Genomic DNA, 18,515 nt, shown 5'->3' with positions numbered 1-18,515 from the left:
TTCAGAAAAGTAAATGTAGATGATCAACATGCATGTTCCAATAGTTACACCTCCCTATGCATACTTCATCTCCCCCTCCTGATGTACTTGCAGGAGAGGTAGTAGCATGTATTCCAGGTCTCTTTTTCAGATTTGGGAATAGCTCACTTGTAACTTCCCTGTACACAATTCCTATTACAGAATAGACAGTATCTTATTTAAATGCACTGGAAGCTGCCTGTCACTTTTGCTGGTGTCAATGACAGGTGGGGGGAAGATTGAACAGTTTTCCCACTGCCTGTGATTGCAGCCACAGGGCTTATTAGCAAATTACATTTGCTAATAAGGTCAAGGAAGCCAAAATGCAGGGGTAGCAAGGGCTTGGGATTCTTGGGAAATGGCATAGAAAATAAAAATCAAGGAACTTCAAAGATGGGAAGACAAATACACAGAAGAGGGAAGAGAGGTTTTAAGATAAAACCAGAACAAAATGAAGTGAACTGGTGGAGAAGACAAACTTAAACTAACATAAGAATAAACCAAAGTATTTGAAAAAAATGGTTACAACAATCAGTTGTGGGTTCTGAAAATGTCACCATTATCTTTCATAAGTTAAAATACATGGAAAGAGGAGATGTCACTTTTTTCTACATGTTGTTGCTTCTTCCTGATTTTGGTTCTTTCCAGTCCCCTCAAGTCCCCATCCCTCCATTCTTTTATCTCCAAAAGGAAAAAAAAACCCAACTCTACAAAATAACATTTCTCAATTCATTCTACGCCACTAAGATACCAGCTGTTTCTTGTAGCTTAGTATATTAAATAATAGGAATGCCTGCTGATTTCTGAAAAGATTGATTTGTTAACTAGAATCAACACACTGAATATATATACTTATATGTACATATATGGGCACATGTATATGTAAAACTTGCTCAAAAGTGTTATTTTGCCATAGCTATGAATACTTATCTACAGCATAAATTATTCCACTGGCCATTTTACAGTCTTTATTTCACAACTGGTAACCTAAGCGTATTTCAACCAGGCAAATCTTGCTGTTGGGCAGACCAAGTGCATAACAGCTGTAGATAAAATGAGTGTAATGTGGAAATGCAGTACTTCAGAGGTGATTTTCAGAGACTCTGTGCTGTGGGAAACTGCTGCTGCAACATCTTTCTAAAACAGAGAGCATGCACAACCCAGACAGGGTTAGCTCTGCTTCCTCTTCTAGACTAGGAAGGCAGCAGTACTACCTCTGAACGCTTCCCACTTCCTGTGGCCAGGGCTGAGGCAACAATATCTTTGAGCCTTAAGTGTGAAAACTGGATTATGCCCAAGCCCAGCAGAGAGACAAGGAGGAAGTACAGCAGGATCTTGTGGGTCTGAGAACAAGATCTATCAATCACACGTGTTAACTTTACAGGAGAGAAATATTAGTGCTCATCCATTACCTTCTCTTCTGAGTCCCCTGGCTGGCAGGTAATAACTCCATCTCGTGAGCCCCCAGCAAACGTTGCTTTGCAGTTTGCAAGCCACTGGTTTGAGAGAGAAATTAAAAGAAGATATAAACACAACCTATGGTTTGATTTGAAGAAAAATAGGCAAAACCTTAATTTCACAGCATAGCATATAAACAAATAAAAATCTGCAGGTGCATTTTTTATTTACACAGACTGTGGCAATTTGCTTTGACTGTAATTTAAAAAGTGTACTTCTGATTTCTGATGGTATTTGAATTGCATAAACCAAGAAAATGAATTAATTACTGAATAAAGGAAAGAATAGACCCAGAATATTAAAGATGCCAATGTTTCTAAAATTAAGGGATACAATAACTATATTTTTTTTAGTTCTGGTTCGTACGTTCAGGAAGAAACATTTCATGAATCCAGTACTGAAACATGTTTTTTTATTTAACATCAGTTTAACCAGATCTGAGTGTATCTGCAGTCTCCTGACATAGCACACAGATGTACAGAACAAATATGCGCATGTACAAAACATAATCCAGCATACCGAGAGCGTTGCTTCTTTCCTGTTGTTGTATGTGTCCAGGTACTCCTGTAGTTCTAAAACACTGAACTTCAGCTTTTCAAGAAGGCCACAAGAGAGCAGCTGGAGAAATGAAATGAAAAAGTAAATATCACTTTAAAAATATCAACAGAGCAGAAAGCATTGTAAAGATCTTGCAAAAGTACACTTAGATTTACAGATACTAATGCTGAAAAATATATTTACGCAAAATTATACATAAATAGAATACTATACTGAAAACTCAGTAGCAAAAGTTGCACCAATGATAATGTGGAGTTGAAATTGTGTTCTGTGTTTAACACCTTTGCAGAGGACAACAAAATACTGCACAAAGCTTAACTAGTCATCTCCACAGAGGAACAGCTCTTCCACGGTCATGGCAGTGGGCCCAAGAATACACTTCGCAGTTCCTGCCTCTGTAGTTCTGTGTGAGGCCACACCGTCCTGATGCTGTTGCATAAACATGGGCCAGAATGAAAACGGCGGGAAGGGTCATCTCATTCATTCCCTAATACTTATTTTTATCATCCAGCTCACATCACTGTTGACTCAAATGAAACCATTAAACAAATTACCCTAAAAATATCTTCTCCTTTTTTTGTTTGTGGAGCCAGCAATGTCAAGCAGGCACCTGTTTTATACTGTTTTCTGGCACAAAGGCTTAACACATCGTAACTGTTCTATGATTCTATATTGCCCATCTGCCAGTATCTACCTAATAAAATAATATGGAAAATACATGGAAATATGGTTAAGAATAAGAGACAAAATTGGAGATAGGAGGTATCTTTTTGACATATATACTCAGGACTTGCTCAAAAGCAAAAGAAAGGGCCGGTAAAATAACACACTGTAACACAGCACATGCCTTTTGAAAAGAAATATACTCACTGTTTCTGCATCTACAAAAAGGGTAGGACATTCTGAACATGATGTTAACATCTGAGAAGACCTCACAAACTTGGAGCCTATTCCTCGCAGGTTGTCTCCTAAGTAACTAGCTGCATCGCAGGTTAGGAAGCAGAATCTTTTTTGAATATTCTGGAAATAAAAATACAACTTATTGTATTCTTCACTCAAGTAAAAGCTTCTTTCCTTTGCAAGCAAATGGCATGATTTTTTCTGTCCATACAATAACATGTGCAAAAGAGACTGTTTCCCTATGGAGAACTGAATGTCTGCTCAAGGATACTGAATAATAGTTATTATGCCAGAGACAGCGTACAGCTGAGCAACTGCAAAACTAATTACACAATTCATAATAATCTACTGCTGAAATACATTCTTTCTTGTAAAGACGATTCAATCTTCACATAGCCTTTTGTCTACAGGTAGCTTTTCTTTCTTGCCTGCACAGAGTTAACAGAGTCGATCAGCACATGACTTTTTCTGCCCATTCCGGGCATTGTTTTGTTAGTATTACATGTCAAGTGGCTAATCAGATAAGATAATGGACATCCTAATGCCAAACAGCAGCATGGAAAAATCAGAAAAACCCTTTTGTTTTCCCCTGTGGGAAAAACCTTCTCACTAAAACTTTGTTGCTTGGGAGGACTCCAGGAATACTACATTGCATCCGGGAATTATTCTTCTCGGAAGATATTTTTGGTTTTCGAGTTGTAATCCAGTCAAGTCTTTAACAAACATTCTAGTGCTGATAGTTTCTTTTCAGTGACTAATAAATAGATTGACTAATAAATAGAACCAATATGTTAGTCTTGCAGGAACTGCAATAATGATATTGATAAATACACAGGAGGTTTCACTGCCAAAATGTACCTCAGTAAGGTCAACTGCTCAGCGGGTGGGTGTAACATGAAAATATATAAAAAAAAATATAAAAGTATGCAGCATTTTTGTATGATTCATTCCACGTTACCATAGGCATTTTTCTGAGGTTAGGACCTGCATTACCATAAGCATGCTTCACTGAAGAGAAGTGCTTCCCAAATACCAATCTGGATGACAGACTTATAAATAGCCTGTTACTGTTCCTACACTGGAGCACTGAAGTTAAGTACCTAAAATCAAGTAATAACTGAATTCAAACTTTATTGATAATGTAAGCCGTTGGATTGCATGATTTTTTTAAAAAAGCTACATAAGCCCTCACACTGTAGGTAGGGTAAACACTATCAATTTATAAAATAGTTAAAGACAAACTTTCTCTAACAGACCGATTTCATAAGTGCTTATTTGTGAATCTCTCTCTAAAGCATCTGAACTGACCATGTGAACATACCTGAAATCAGATAGATTGATACTTTTCTTACTATATGTTTCTTCCATCTTACTTAACACAGAAACAAAGCACTATACATGTCACTCAGTGCATGGATCAGATTCTCTCCTGCACTGAGCCTGTAGCAGAGATAAGGGGTTTCTACTAATTACTATCAAAACAGGTAAATTATTCTTTCTATGAGCAACTAGCAGAACCATCTGAATCATAGAACTTGGTGACAGTTGGAGATTTATTACTATGACGCCTTCTGAAAAGAAAAATACAGTCTTAGTGAAACTATTGTTGACAACTCTTCTGGCAAAGTAAAGAGATCTAAATTTGATCTTAATCCACAGAAAAGAGATAGCTGAGAATGTGAAAGTGGAGTGAAATTTAGAAAAACAGATCATGGAACGGAGTCCAGGAGATGTTGGTTGAAAGGGACATCTGGAGAACATCTGATCCAACCTTCAACTCAAAGCAGGGCTATTGCCAACACTAGATCAAGTCAGCATGGCTTTGTCTAGCACGGTCTCGGAAGCTCTATGGTCAGACATTCCTCAGGCTCTCTGGGTAACCTGCTTAAGTGCTGCAATGCCCCCCCTGGGGAAGAGTAATTGAGGTCATGAATCTAAGGCAGTGAAGGAGACAGATTACAGAAGTAATACAACTAACTTCAATGCATTCAGAATTAGCAGGAAGAAGCCCATAAGAAATAACTTAATGGGGAAAGGAAATAACAAGAGGTAGCCATTCTTTACGAAAAAAAAAAAAAGAAAAGAGGGAAGAAGCACATTCTGTACCACCACAAGATAGAAAATACGTTAAGACATACACCTGCCTACATGACAGATATTTCAGTCAGGCAAATACTCATGCAAAAAAGAAGAACAGAAAGTGAAACTGTTAAATTACTAACTTAAGTTAGTAACTGTGTTAAGTTACTACCAAAAATAGCACAGAAACGTAGGCATGATATGCCAATGAGAGAATGCACGATATGCCAGTGAGAGAAAGGAAGAATGTCAAGAAGCAAAGTAGAAATAATTAAGAGGAAGGCCAAGGAATCACAATGGAGAGAAACACTAACAAATGCTACTGAAAAGACCAATGTGTTTAATGCCTTCTTTTGCCTTATTGCTGCCAGAAAGAGCATCTGTGTACAGGTAACTGAGACATCTATGAAAACTCTGGTGAGAAAATATCTTGCTAGTAAGGGCTTGGATATTTTTACATCTTTGCAGAATAGAGAAACATGCTATAACAGTTACAATACTGGCTAAACAGGCCTAGGAACCATAACAAGTATTTCTGAGAGCTTAAAGAACCCAGAGTGTTCTTATCTCAAAAAAACCCACAAACCCAAACCCAAGAGCAAAAGAATTAAATACAAATTTCAGGAAATGAGAGAACATATAAGATATGAATAACGGGCAGTACAGATTTGGCCAGATAAAATCATATGAAACTTTAATTTTCATGAAGGGCTAAAATTTTCTATTAGGAGGAGAAGCAATTGATATGTTATACATTAATTCATTTACTGTCATGGAAGTAAGGCAGAGAATCCTGGTCTAGAGGTAACTAGGTGTGCAAAACCACATTATGAAGTTAATTATCAGCAGCTCACTATCCTAATCCTAAAATAAATGGAGTAGAATTCCACTTGGGACTGTGTCAGGCACTAACCAAGTCATTAATGAAAATACTGAATAATGGAATATACTTCATGCTTATTAAATACATGGATGGTTGAGCTGCAGGGGCTGCAAATTCTTCGGAAGCCTGGATTAGAATTCAGACTGATTTTGACAAACTGGAGAAGTGGTGCGTGAAAAGAAAGACAAGGTTGTACACCTAGGATAAAACAGTCCACAGAGAACATTCAGGATGGAGAATAACCAGGGAGGCAAACTTTTGCAGAACAATATCTGCACACTAGGCTGGGTTACAAGTGGAAAATATGCAGTAGTCAGTAGAGAGAAAATTTTCAACAGGAATTATCTTCTATAAAATAGGTAATCCTTTATAGTCAGGGCTGGTAAGAATTTAGGCTGAAATACAGAATCTCTCTTGCTTTTCAAGTAATAAACAGCCTACTGAAGAGAGCCCATAGCGGTAATGAGAAGTTAAGGTGGCTTACGGGAAGGCCGAAAGAAATGGGGTTAAATAAAAGAAGTTTGGGATAGGTGAAGTCATGGCAATGGTCCTTAAACTGCAAACAAGAGAATAAGTACAACTGTGTACAGAGAAGAAGCAATGGGCATAAAACACAGAAAGAGAAGTTTTCAAGCACTTAAGGAGAGCTTAAGCATTGGACTACACTACCTAGGAACACTGTGAAGTTCCACCTGAACCTAAAGGTTAAGAACAGTATAGAGAAAAAAGTTAAAAAGCGTTTGACGAGCATGAAGGTGACAGCTGAACCTATCCTGGGCAAGATAAAGAACATAAACATTAGGTCCCTTCCAGCACACATCTACTCATGTGTTTTAACAGTTCTAGCTTATTTTATGAAAATAACTTCCTCAAAGCATTTCAGTCATGGTTTCATCAAAAGCTGACCAGCCCACTGTTTAGATTCAAGAAAACATATCCTTCCTTTACTGCTTTCCTTTTCAGATATTCATAAAAGCACCGATCAATCTATGGCTAAGAAGATAAGCCTTGAACAGTGTTTTAAAACCATTAAAATATAAAAAAGCAAGAGACTGTACTTTTCTATGTATGTATATATAGTACTTCATTAAATATATCTTGTAATTACATGACTATTAGTTCTACAGAAAATTATCATCTCAGCTATGTCCCTTTGGGTGCACATTACAGTGGCTGTAATCTTTCAAGCAAAGTCTAAACACAGTATATATTTTATTACATGGCACTAAAGCGAATAATAATGCCAACCACAGGCATATTATGAACACCTGTATGCCTGCATATAGTCACCATGTCAATGTAAATAATAACAACATATTCTTAAATGTTTTCTTCTTAACCTCAGGCTTCCTCTTCTGGGAAGAGGACTTGTAATAATAGTTCTCAAAGCTACTTGTCTTGGAATTGGCTGGTCTGCTGGCAGACATTGATTTGATGAAATACAAAGAGGCAGCTGTAAAGATAATCCAGAGGTTTCTGAGCTATGACCCATTTACAGGAAAAGTGCTTCTGTAATTTCAGGAATTATAAACAAGTTTAAGGTGTTGCGGGCAAACATCCAAGATACCATTAACTTGATACAGACTGAAATGTAGGTGCCCTGGAAAATGCACTTCTTTCACTTCACCAAGTATTGAGCTGACAAGCTCCTCCAAACAATGGTTTTGTTTCACAGTTAAATATTTTGGCAGTACTTTGAGTTGGAAGCCTAGCACATATTGGGATTGGTTTTGAAACTTCCTGTTGGTGAGGGTCAAAAGCCTTTTAAGTTAGTGCATGAGTAGCAAAGTTTCATGGTGCAAACACAGTATAATTTCAGACAAACTGGGATCTTATGACAAAAATCTGGGAAAATAATACTTCTATCTTTTAACCTGGAAGAGGAGAACAAAGATACTTTTATAAAATAACAATATGGCTGTGACTCCAGCTAGAAAATTCTGGTTTGCTAATACCATTAACACTTTTTTAAAATTATTTTTATTCCTGTTACTCAGGTTTTACTGTTACTAATTTTTATTTTTTTTTTGAGAACAGTATTATGATTTTTCCTTTAAGTATCAACTGCAGAAAGTAGGCCGTCTTCTGAATATAGGGCAAGCACAACAGCAAATGTCATTTGTGCAAGGTAAAACAGGTATTTTACAGGTAATGTTCAGGTCCTGCGTTACACAGCATTATTTATTTGGTTTTCAGAAGTGTGGTGCCAGTTCCCTTTCACCTCTTCAAAGAGAACAAAAAGGACAAATAACTCAGAACACTTGAACAGGGCTATTAACCTCTAGGACTGCAATAATGGCAGAAAAGCTGAAAATAAATCATGAAGAAATACAGAACTAATTTTCAAAATTGAACTGTCATGCACTGAAGTCAACCCTGTTTTTTGTTTTTCCTTCCAAATGGCTATTTACCAGTGTTTAAAAGGCACCCAAATATTACATTGGTGTAATGTTTAAAGGAGGACACAGTGAGCAGCTAGAGAAGATGTCATGAACTCTGGTGGAGCACAGAAGAAACAGGATGGAGAAGAGATTCTTACTGTGCAATGCTTCTTTCTTATAAGGATAGCCTTAAAGATATAAAAAGGTCTTGAGAGTGCATAATTATTAGTAGGGTACTAACTGCTAATAAAAAATGGTGTACTCTGAGATCATGGGTACTCAAACTCTGCATGAAGTTACCTGGCTGGAAGTTCACTGTTGCAGCATGCTAAACATCCTGCAGCTGCCTCATGTAAGACAGAAGAAACAATTAAGAAATGATTTAGAACTAATTGCAGATAAGAACAGGCAGTCATTTCTTAGAACAGCTTCTATATTTGACTCTTTTTTTTTTCTTATCTTTTTGCAAGATTCTTATCTTTGTGAGCATGCAGTTTTAGAAAGGAAAAATGTATTTCTAATCTTCAGACTCAGTCTCTGGAACTTATGTTACATGATCGCAGCTGGATATTTGGAACACAATATTTAATAATGTTGACATTTACATGGGCATGGTTAGATTTCAGTGGTTTCAGAGGAAAGAACAGATACAATAGTTTGAGATGAAAAGGCTATTTCCTGTCTCTTGCAGTTAGTGTTTCAGGCTATTTGTAAAGTACTAAAGAAAATAGTTTTTACAGTGGACCCATATTTTATAACATTACTTCCAAACCTGCAAGTATGAGATACGTACTATTTTTTATGATTAAACTGGTCCTAGAAAACAGTTCCGCATAAAAATCTGGTATGGCAATTCTTCAGCATGCAAAATTACAGTGGTTATGTACCTAGTAGTTCTTTCTGGTACTACAATCAAGAATCATCCTTACAGCCAGATATGGTCTAAACATTTTGATTGTGTATCTTAAACTTATTTTCTCACCTTAAACAGGGAAGAGAACACATGAAATGTATAAACTGCACAGGAACCATCAGAGTCGCACATGAGCTGGTTGATATGACTACGCCAGGCTTCTTCTGCATCATCACATGCTGCTGGCTGAAATGCAGCAAGGATGGCAGAAAAAAATGGTGAGGGAGGAGGGGAGGCATTTCGATCAACATCTCCAAAGCTGAAGGAGAAAAAAAAAACCAAACTGTGATGAAAGGATAATACCAGAAGGTGGCAGATAAAATAGGCTACAACAGAGAGACACAATCACAAGATCAATTACAGCACATTTCTAAAAATATTCATCAACTTTCAAATGACTTTTGAAGGTTGGCAAAGTGTTGGCTACAGTAATAAAAACCTCCAAATACAAATCCCTGTCTTCAAGCCATTATCATCTATCTTTCTCCAACTCAGAATACTTCAATTGTTTTATCATATCATCATTTGGAAGAAGAAGTCTGAAACTTCACAGGAGGCTAAAGCCCATGAAGAAGAACTCCTTTTTTAGAAAAAAATGGTTTAATAATGTACAGAAGTACTGAAAAGAATCTTGGCATGTACAAATACTATATACACTGACTTGTTTGTCTCCCAGTGTAATGGACTGGAGAATATCCATCCCTCCTCTACACTGTCCTTAGAACAGAGCATTATTTTGGCACTCCACGGCCAGTGAGACAGGCTGACCTCTATTTTTAAAGGGTACTAAGATACTTGATCTTGCTTTATTACCCTTTAAGATGGAGAAATACTTCCTATAGCTCCCAAGAACAGGAACTGTGATTCTGAAATGTGTGGCACATAGACAAAGACCAAGCTTCTTTATATATCCACATTCCTTTCCATAAACACCCACTAACTGCAGTCTAACTCAGCATCCAAAATCTGAAAGATCTCCATAACACATTGAAAAATCTTGGTGCCTTGTTGCAACATATACTGGAGTCCAGCCACACTTACCAGCAGCCTCAAGAGTACACAGATGGGATTTTTGACAATATTGTGACTTCCTTATGACCCATAAGAAATCAGACGAATGATCTCTTGAACAGCTAACTGAGCAGTATTTCCATTACTTTTAAAATCCTATTTTTAATTTTGATTAAATATATTACATGTATAATGACTAAGTGCATAGGTGTGTGTAAAAAAAAAAATCTTCTTTACCTAGAAGGAAAATCTTGGTTTTTTGTTTTTTTAATTGTGTGATAATTAGGGCATTGTCTTCTCTCTGCTCTAAGCTCATGACAATTTTGTAACTTGTGTAGCCAAAATAGCCATTCCATTAACTGGCACATTGTGAACATTCTACTGTACAATGTAAATGAACTTTTACAAATAATAGCGTATACAAGTACCTAGCAAGAGCAAATTGTCCCAGCCTGTCAACTTTCTCTTCAGTCTCTGTCATATCCAGACTAAGGCTATCACTGCACTCAAATGCTCCAGGGAGTTCATTTGTAGACCCTGAAAGGTCATCCTCATGGACTGCTGTATCGTGTTCTTCATGTACAGCTTCAACCTAGGGGAGTGAATGATGATGTCTTAGAAAACAGCAAATTAGTAAGTTAATTCCACTAATAAAACATTTAATGAAAAAACCCTACCTGATAACATGTTCAATGACACAGATATAAAGCCACAGAATAGAAATTGCATGAATCAAGTTACGCTTCTTCAAAAACACTGTATTTGCTTAATTTGTTGTCTTGGATCAATATTATTTTTTAGGCATTTCTTCAACTTAATTTGTCTAGCAAAGAAGTTCAGATTTCAATGCATGTGTCAATGTAACAGGGAAGTGTTTTTTTCAGGAAAAACAGGCTGCCCTTGTCACTTCTCCCTTGATGGTGTCCAAGAGTGCACTAAAAAGTCTCAAAAATATTGAAAAAATCCTCACTGCCTGGAGCACTATATGTATGTTTAGTATTAAAAATTACTTTTAGCATGTCATTTACATAATAACTTCCATTTAAGAGGAATTCAAAGCATTCTATAGGCCATTAAAAGGATTACGCTTCTACTATTTCCTTCCTTTTTCACCCATTAGCACCTAAAGCTCTTGATTTCTTTTTAAAACTTCCAAATTTCTCTTGCATTTTTAATCTGAACAAATTTTGTTTCAGTTTTAATCTTCTGGCTTTTTGGTAGGATTGGAGTACACTTACAGAAATGGGTGAAAAATATATAAAATAGCATAATCTAAATATTCGCATCCCTCAAAGCATTACCATCACTGCCTTATAATCCCTTACAAATACTATCTTAATTATGGTAATTACTACCTTTAATAGAAAATAAATTTAACAATAATACCTGGCTTTTAGCCCTGAAACACTTGAGAAGAGGACCATATTCTATGATTCTACTTAATCAGTTTGTTGCTTTCATTTACTGAACCTTTTTAAAAGTTGAGGTGATATTTTTGGTTTTGCTTACGATGCAACAACTAAACCTTTTTGTACAGTGCTAAAGAAGTAACAAAAATTCTCCTCTGCATTGCTGACATACCATCAGCTCTCTGAAAATAATAACTCAGAGGAAAACAGAAACAGGAAAGAGCTCAGATTTTTCTTTATCAAATTAAATAAAAATTATTTAGGTGCAAGACTCAAGTTTTTTTTTTACTAAAAATTGGACGACTTCTTCCTTAAAATATATACAAAACCTGGCATTTTAACTTAATTTATACTGACTCCAATTAGGTTTGGGTAAAAATGCAGAAGTATGCATACTAGAAGAAAATATCCTTGAGGCAAAAAACAGTAAGAAGGCATTCTCTATAAACTTATAAATTCAAACATCTTTGTAACACTGGCAAATCCTTGTCAACTTGGGTTATATATTTCACCAATATCAAACCTGCATCAGGACTACCTGAATTTGCCAGTCAACACCACAAGAAATTGCTGTGATTTTACATTCTTCACTGATTTACTTTTTCCAAAGCTTTTCATTTACTAATGAACACTGGCACATGGGTATTTGAAATGTAAAGAAATTTTCACAGTAAAGATTCTAAAACCTCAGGCACATATGAAGCTCATGAACTACAATTTGCAATTCTTAATGTGCATATCAATAGCTACTCCAGCTGGATGCATGAGATCAGCTGCAGTCACCACCTGCAAACATCTGTTCTGACTGCAGCTTCCTGAACTGAAATTCTGCCAACTTCTGATTATGGTTGTTACATGGTAACTTGTCTAATAACAGTTGTTTTGACAAATGATGTTTACCTTTTCCTCACTGACTATTTTGACAGGTTCCCCTCCTTTCCTATCCTTCCCACATTTCCCTTCTCCTGTCCTTTCTTACTCCTGGGGAGGCTTCTGACACAAACAATTTGTTCAATATTCAGCACAATTCCAATCTCCTTTTCTAGGACTCCTTCACCAGAAGTTTTCATTACTTCTGTTACATGCAGTGCTAGCAGTACTGCATAATTTTTGTGTGTGGCTGTATTTGGAAGGGACCAAGAGCAGGAACTGGAATGAAAGCTGTTGATTACACAAGACATATTTTTTCCCCAGCCCCATTCTGCATCATCACGTGCCCTTTCTGCCAAAGTCACCCAATTCAGACACGACAGAAAGTTTTATCGATAAAACAACAGTGTCATAAAGCCACTAATTCACACGCGCATCCCACCCCAGATTATATTTCTGGAGAGACACTGGGAGGAGTAGGTTCACCTGATCTCCCACAAACAAGTATTATCAAACAGGAAATTAAACAAACCATCTCCACATTGATAAATCACTTACCAAGCTTACTCTATGTTCATTTTCTGATACAACTGTCTGAAATAAACAGTGCTGAACATGGTTGTTGTATCCTTGCAAATCCTGCCTCCCCCCGCCCCCCCTGGATGGCTTAATTTTGCAGTCATGAATTTAAAATTTCTGAATGTCTGCCAAAAGGCAACAACTGAATCCAGTGCACACAACTGCACAATAGGTTCCCACATACAAAAAAATCTCAGCGAATACATGCATACACCCACCACATGAGTTAGCATATCATTCATTTAAATCAGCATGAAGGAACAAAAGTCTGTTCCCTTAGGGTTGTAACTTGCAGCCAGTCCATGAATGTGTCTTCCAATGAGCTTGTAGTATCTTGCTGCATATGTAGTGCCATATACTTAAGAAACAATACATAAAATATTTTAATGAAGGAAGTATAAGTAGAAAGGAAAGAGTATGAATGTGCACAAGCATATGAATGTATTGTACTATGCCAAACAGGAAGTCAGAGTGTATTTGCTTTCATAGATCAAACCCTTTATGAAAGTGTAGGTAAAACAAACTTGTAAAAGTGTTATTTAGAATACAGTCTAGTTGGAAAAGAAAGTAAAAACATATTCACCTTAGATCCTTCGGACACTTGGAGATTATTCATATCAGGCAAAGAGACATCAAAGCTGGACGTTCCTATATTAAAATGATGAGGGTCTGCTGACGTTGTGTCACACGATGTAGAAAGTGAGTCAATATGATTTGTATCCTCAGATGGGGAGAGAGTTATAATCTGTTTAAAAGACAAAATAAGCACAGAATAACTGAATATATGGCTATCCTACCACACACTGCAAAATAGATATTGTTTAAAAGGGCAGTGATGGTGGCTCTCTTAGTTCACATGCAGACATATTATAACCCTTTCAGTGTTTCTCATAAAAATTGTATGCAAACGTCCCAGAGGTGAACAGTGAAAACCTGACACAGTTTAACAAACTGGAGCTTTGTCCTATTTCTTTAAGTGTTAGATAACATCAGAAAGATTTACTACTGGCCAATTGTGCAAAACTGTCACATAGTAATTTGTGGGGAAAAAAGGCCAAATAATCAGATCTGATGTTTCGTGTGTTTTGAACTTTGCATTAAAAGTCCTGTTTACATTTGCAAATAAGGGAAAATCAAGCAACAACCAAACACAGCATTGAGTGCCACCCCCCCAGATTCAGTTGATTACATTGCACCTGCGGGAGAGGAAACTAAAAGGCCAGGCTATTTAAAATCACAACCCTGTATTTTCTTAAATTGGAAGTTTGCAACTTACTAGGTCTGAGTTCTCCAGGATTTGGCTGGTGGTCAGGTCCTCCTCCTCTGATGACTCATCCGAGTCCTCATGGTTCATTTTGTTGAGGCTGGGCGTGCTCCCTGAGAGCTGGCTCTCCTCCAGCAGCTGCATGTCGCACTTGTCCAGGCTATCCAGGGACCGTCTGCGCACTCCCCAGTTGAAGTTGTCCATGCTCTCCCCCTGAAATCAGATATGGGGTCAGCTTCCTTGATCTGAAGTTCATAATATACAAACCACTAGTATCATTAGATCAAAGTTAGCTCAAGAAATATTTTTATGTAAAAATGTAATACAAACTTGATATAAACATTTTGTTTGTTCACCTGGAGATAAGAGCAAAAGCATGGAAATGACAAGTTAAATGAAGATTCAGTCTTTTCAGTATTAGATGTTTTCATGCACTTGATGATTTAAGAATTTGGTTTTGTAAGTCCACGTATACACACACCTCAATACCAGTAGGGCAATGACAGGCAAATGAAAAGTTTAGAAGCAATTTTAGAGGATTTTTCCATGATGTTTAAAAGTATTAGGAGCACAGATCATAGTAATGGTTCAATTGCAAAACCTATGTTAAAGATTTTAGGTTCTCTGCATTATATACATAATCATAATGATGAGTAGATTTGAATTAACCCTTCACTTACATACAGAATGGAATAGCTAAAGCAGCACACCTTTTAAAACTTTTATTCTAGGACCATATTGCTTAATTTAGTAACTTGAATTTATTTGAATTATTTGAAACTATACTTTGAGAAAAACCTAATTAGCATTGCCCAAGATTTCATGTTTTAAAAAGGACACAGTCAAGTGGACCAAACATTTTATATTAACTTTCAGTTTTGATCCCATGCCCAGTTACATAAAGCCAAGTGCATTAAGCAATTGGCATAATTATTGTGAGGCTGGAGAACTGATACAAAGATCACTTGATTTCTGTCATGTATAAAAATGACAATTAGTTTTCCACCGTTTTTCCATTTGTTTATGTATTTTCCAGTGGACTGTATCCCTTTTCCCTAATTGTGCTAACTCTCTTGCTCCCTTCTTCAAGCTTAAGTCAGGTTCCTCTCTGGCAAATGCAGGAATGTCTCCACAAGTGCTCCTGTCATGGATCTGCAGAGCCCAAAGGGGCCTTACACAGTAAGAAGGGTCTACCCTAAAGTATCCAGTTGCAGTTTTGGGTACTTTATCTAGGTAAAGCCCTCAACTTACATCAATGTGGGAAAGAAATTTATGGAGAAAAATGTTTCTTTTTAAGGTTCAGGGCTGACTGTTTTAAACAAGACTGTAGGATGCAACACTCTGAAACAAGCAAACCAATTGCTGAAAATTCAAGTTGACAGTTATTTTTTTAAATATGAGTGTGACAAAAATACAGTTCTGCCTACAAAATCATAAGCATTACTATCAAATCACTGATTACGCGTATCTCCTGGGTTTATGCAGATTGAAATTATGTGCAATCATAGAGAAAAAGGTCTCAGTTCAGTAAAGTCCCTTAAGAAGATCTGTAATTTTAAACACTTGAGTAATCCCCATTCAGGACTACTCAGACATTTAATGAATGGGGACCAAACTGCATAAAGTGCTATTAACTCAACTGCAATCTTACCTTCGTACCCATCAACAAACTGGCAAATAGATTTTATTTTGCACCATTGCCCTTTAATGCAATGGAATGTGGAACATGATTAGATAGAGGAAAAGTTCAGTTTCACGACACTAAGCTCACTGTTCTTGAACAAATATGAGGAAAAAAAATAAGGAAAAAGACAATTCAGAAATGCAAGAACTCTAATCCACAGGAACATTCAGAACTGAGGAATACACTATATTCCAAGAGCAAATGAACATGAAATCATTATGAAGCCAGACACATTATTGGAAGAACCCTGTTTTCGTCTGAGACCACAGAGTTGTAGCTTTGTGTGGGAAAAGAACAGAAGACATCTAAGATATAAGAAGTTAGGTCTCTTTAAATAATAAAAATGACTGTTCAGTTCCCAATCATTCAATTTGACAACTTCTTTGCTTGTCCATCTTCCTCCCCAGAGGCTGGAGGACACATGAAGCAATGAGACATCCTCCACAAACACTTCAGTTACTGAACTAACACGTGACAAAATGACATGATAAGCAAGCAAGCAAGCAAAGGTGACTGTCATCACTCCCTTATCCTCATGATGCCTTGTACAGCTTTTGGTAAACTTTCCAGCCCATGTCTATGGAAATATTTCTTGTTGCAGTTTTATTCTGCTATGTCTTCAAGAAGGAAGCCAGCTAAAAACCCCAGAAAATTAAACGGGACACTTCCAGGGCATGCAGTTAGAATGGGGAGTGAATTAAAAGTGAGGGAAAAGGGTAAAGAGAGCTGAAATGCAGTATAGTGCAAATACCCATAGTATTTGGGTTAGTGTAAGCTTGCTACAGGGGCACCCAGAATCATACTGAATTTAAACAAGAGGTCACCACATGTCTATGAAGGTGGAGTTATTGTTATTATAGTCTGTTAAGCAATCTTTCTTTCAGATTTAACAAGAAGGGAAGATGTACGTGAGTGTTTGTACAATGAGAGCAAAGCTATCTTCTATCTGAAAAGCCACCAGTAACAAACATCAGTTCAACAGAAAACTGTCACATATTTTAAATGTGTCTGGCCAGAAGTGAGCAGGTACCACATAAAACTTTCCACAATTACCACCCTCTGGCAAAGGAGCAGACATGCCCTTGCAAGTCACTTTAAACATTAAGACAACCCAGGGGAGAGATACAGAAAGGGCAGTAAAAAAGGGAGTAACCAACCCTATGTAAGGGAGAGAAGTAACCCTACTTAAGGGAGAGCAGCACTGCTCCTCCATAGAGCTGGTAAGAATCATGCAAAACTTCATTCACACAAGTTCTTATTCTTAATGTATTGACAAAGTATACGAAGTTAATGGAGTCACACAAATATTGTAAGATATTGGCAGAAGTACTGCAGAGCTGCATAGTAAGGCACTAGCTTCATATGAGTGTGTTTTACAGCACAGGCATTTTTAGACAAAAGATTTTTTAGGGGTTATGTTTGCATAATAACTGATGTACAAACTGCCAGAAACAAATATGCAAAATACTGTTTTTTCTGATTTTGGTTTCATTCATATAGCTCATTACAATTGTCTATTATTTCAGTTCTCTCTATACATCGATTAACTGCAAGTTTAGGTCCCAAACTGGCAACCTCTGATGCACCTTTTCAGTTTTCTTCATAAATGAATCCAACAAAGTTGGTAGGAGTATACAGCTGAAATAAATTAAGCTGCATGAATTAATTCATTTATTCAACTAAATCACTGGTAGGCAATGATGTAAACTTTCTGAAGAGGTCTCAGGTGCCAGCTTTAGCAAGATGCTAAAAAGGAGCCAATATGCCAAAACTGAAAAGCTGGAAATTGTATATAATTTGCCCATGGAAACAAATGGCACAATCTTTACTATATTATAAACAATAATGTTATTTTATTTCTAAGTATTATTTATGCACAAAGATACTAAAGGGAAAAATGGCTCAATTTGAAAAACGCTGGTACTAGTATTAAGATCTTTTAAAATTTGTGAAGACTGTTGAACACACCAAAACCAAACTTGAAATGAAGCAGAAGTTTTGAAAAAGACCTCAAAAATATTTCTAATACAAGACAAAAAATGAAGCACCTGTCAGAAGTGCAAGCACACGCACACCCACCCATCTATGCACACGCTGAAGAGGGGGAAGGCAACAGCAAAACTATGATGTTATTCTATAATACAAATTTGCAAGAGGGCATAACATATGGTGGCACATCTGAGTTCAAGTAGCATTCTTACCTGAAGTTCCTGGGTAGCAGATATAACAGATAGAAAAACAAATAGAAAGAATCTATGTAAAATTACTGTATTAAAGACATCATAGAAAAACATTTGCCTACAATTGTAAGTAATATTATTGCAGAAACTTCAACCCTTCAGCCTATCTTTTAAGTATGAAAATAACCATAACTTGCTTTCACATGTTTATGAAAGTTCAAACAACTGTATCTTGTGAACTGGGGATGACACAAGCATCACTAGCCTGTTTGAATCATAAGATATTTTCTGAAAGACTGTTTGTACCCTTGCTAGCTTAAGTTTTATA

At 36.7% G+C, this 18,515-nt stretch overlaps 1 protein-coding gene across 12 annotated transcripts in view; it reads right to left on the bottom strand.

Moving 5' to 3' along the window:
• FRY (FRY microtubule binding protein) overlaps positions 1-18,515 on the bottom strand; it is a 228,441-nt gene that overhangs the window by 10,180 nt on the left and 199,746 nt on the right. For 11 of the 12 annotated variants that reach the window (XM_061374523.1, XM_061374522.1, XM_061374524.1 and 8 more), the window contains 7 exons: positions 14,336-14,536; positions 13,643-13,804; positions 10,630-10,793; positions 9,260-9,449; positions 2,905-3,054; positions 1,996-2,094; positions 1,431-1,514 (listed from right to left, as the gene is read on the bottom strand). In XM_061374523.1, the coding sequence (XP_061230507.1) occupies positions 1,431-1,514; positions 1,996-2,094; positions 2,905-3,054; positions 9,260-9,449; positions 10,630-10,793; positions 13,643-13,804; positions 14,336-14,536 (1,050 nt within the window). Of the gene's footprint in view, positions 1-1,430; positions 1,515-1,995; positions 2,095-2,904; positions 3,055-9,259; positions 9,450-10,629; positions 10,794-13,642; positions 13,805-14,335; positions 14,537-17,222; positions 18,218-18,515 lie in introns of those variants that run through there. The other variant, XM_061374526.1, reaches the window with a different exon arrangement.

The sequence above is a fragment of the Neopsephotus bourkii genome, unplaced genomic scaffold, assembly GCF_033783945.1.
Source record: "Neopsephotus bourkii isolate Nb327-2 ecotype Australia unplaced genomic scaffold, CSIRO-AGI_Nbou_v1 NB_1638, whole genome shotgun sequence".
Taxonomy (NCBI): Eukaryota; Metazoa; Chordata; class Aves; order Psittaciformes; family Psittacidae; genus Neopsephotus; species Neopsephotus bourkii.
Note: the sequence above shows the minus strand (reverse complement) of the source record. Positions and strands in the feature narration are given on the sequence as shown.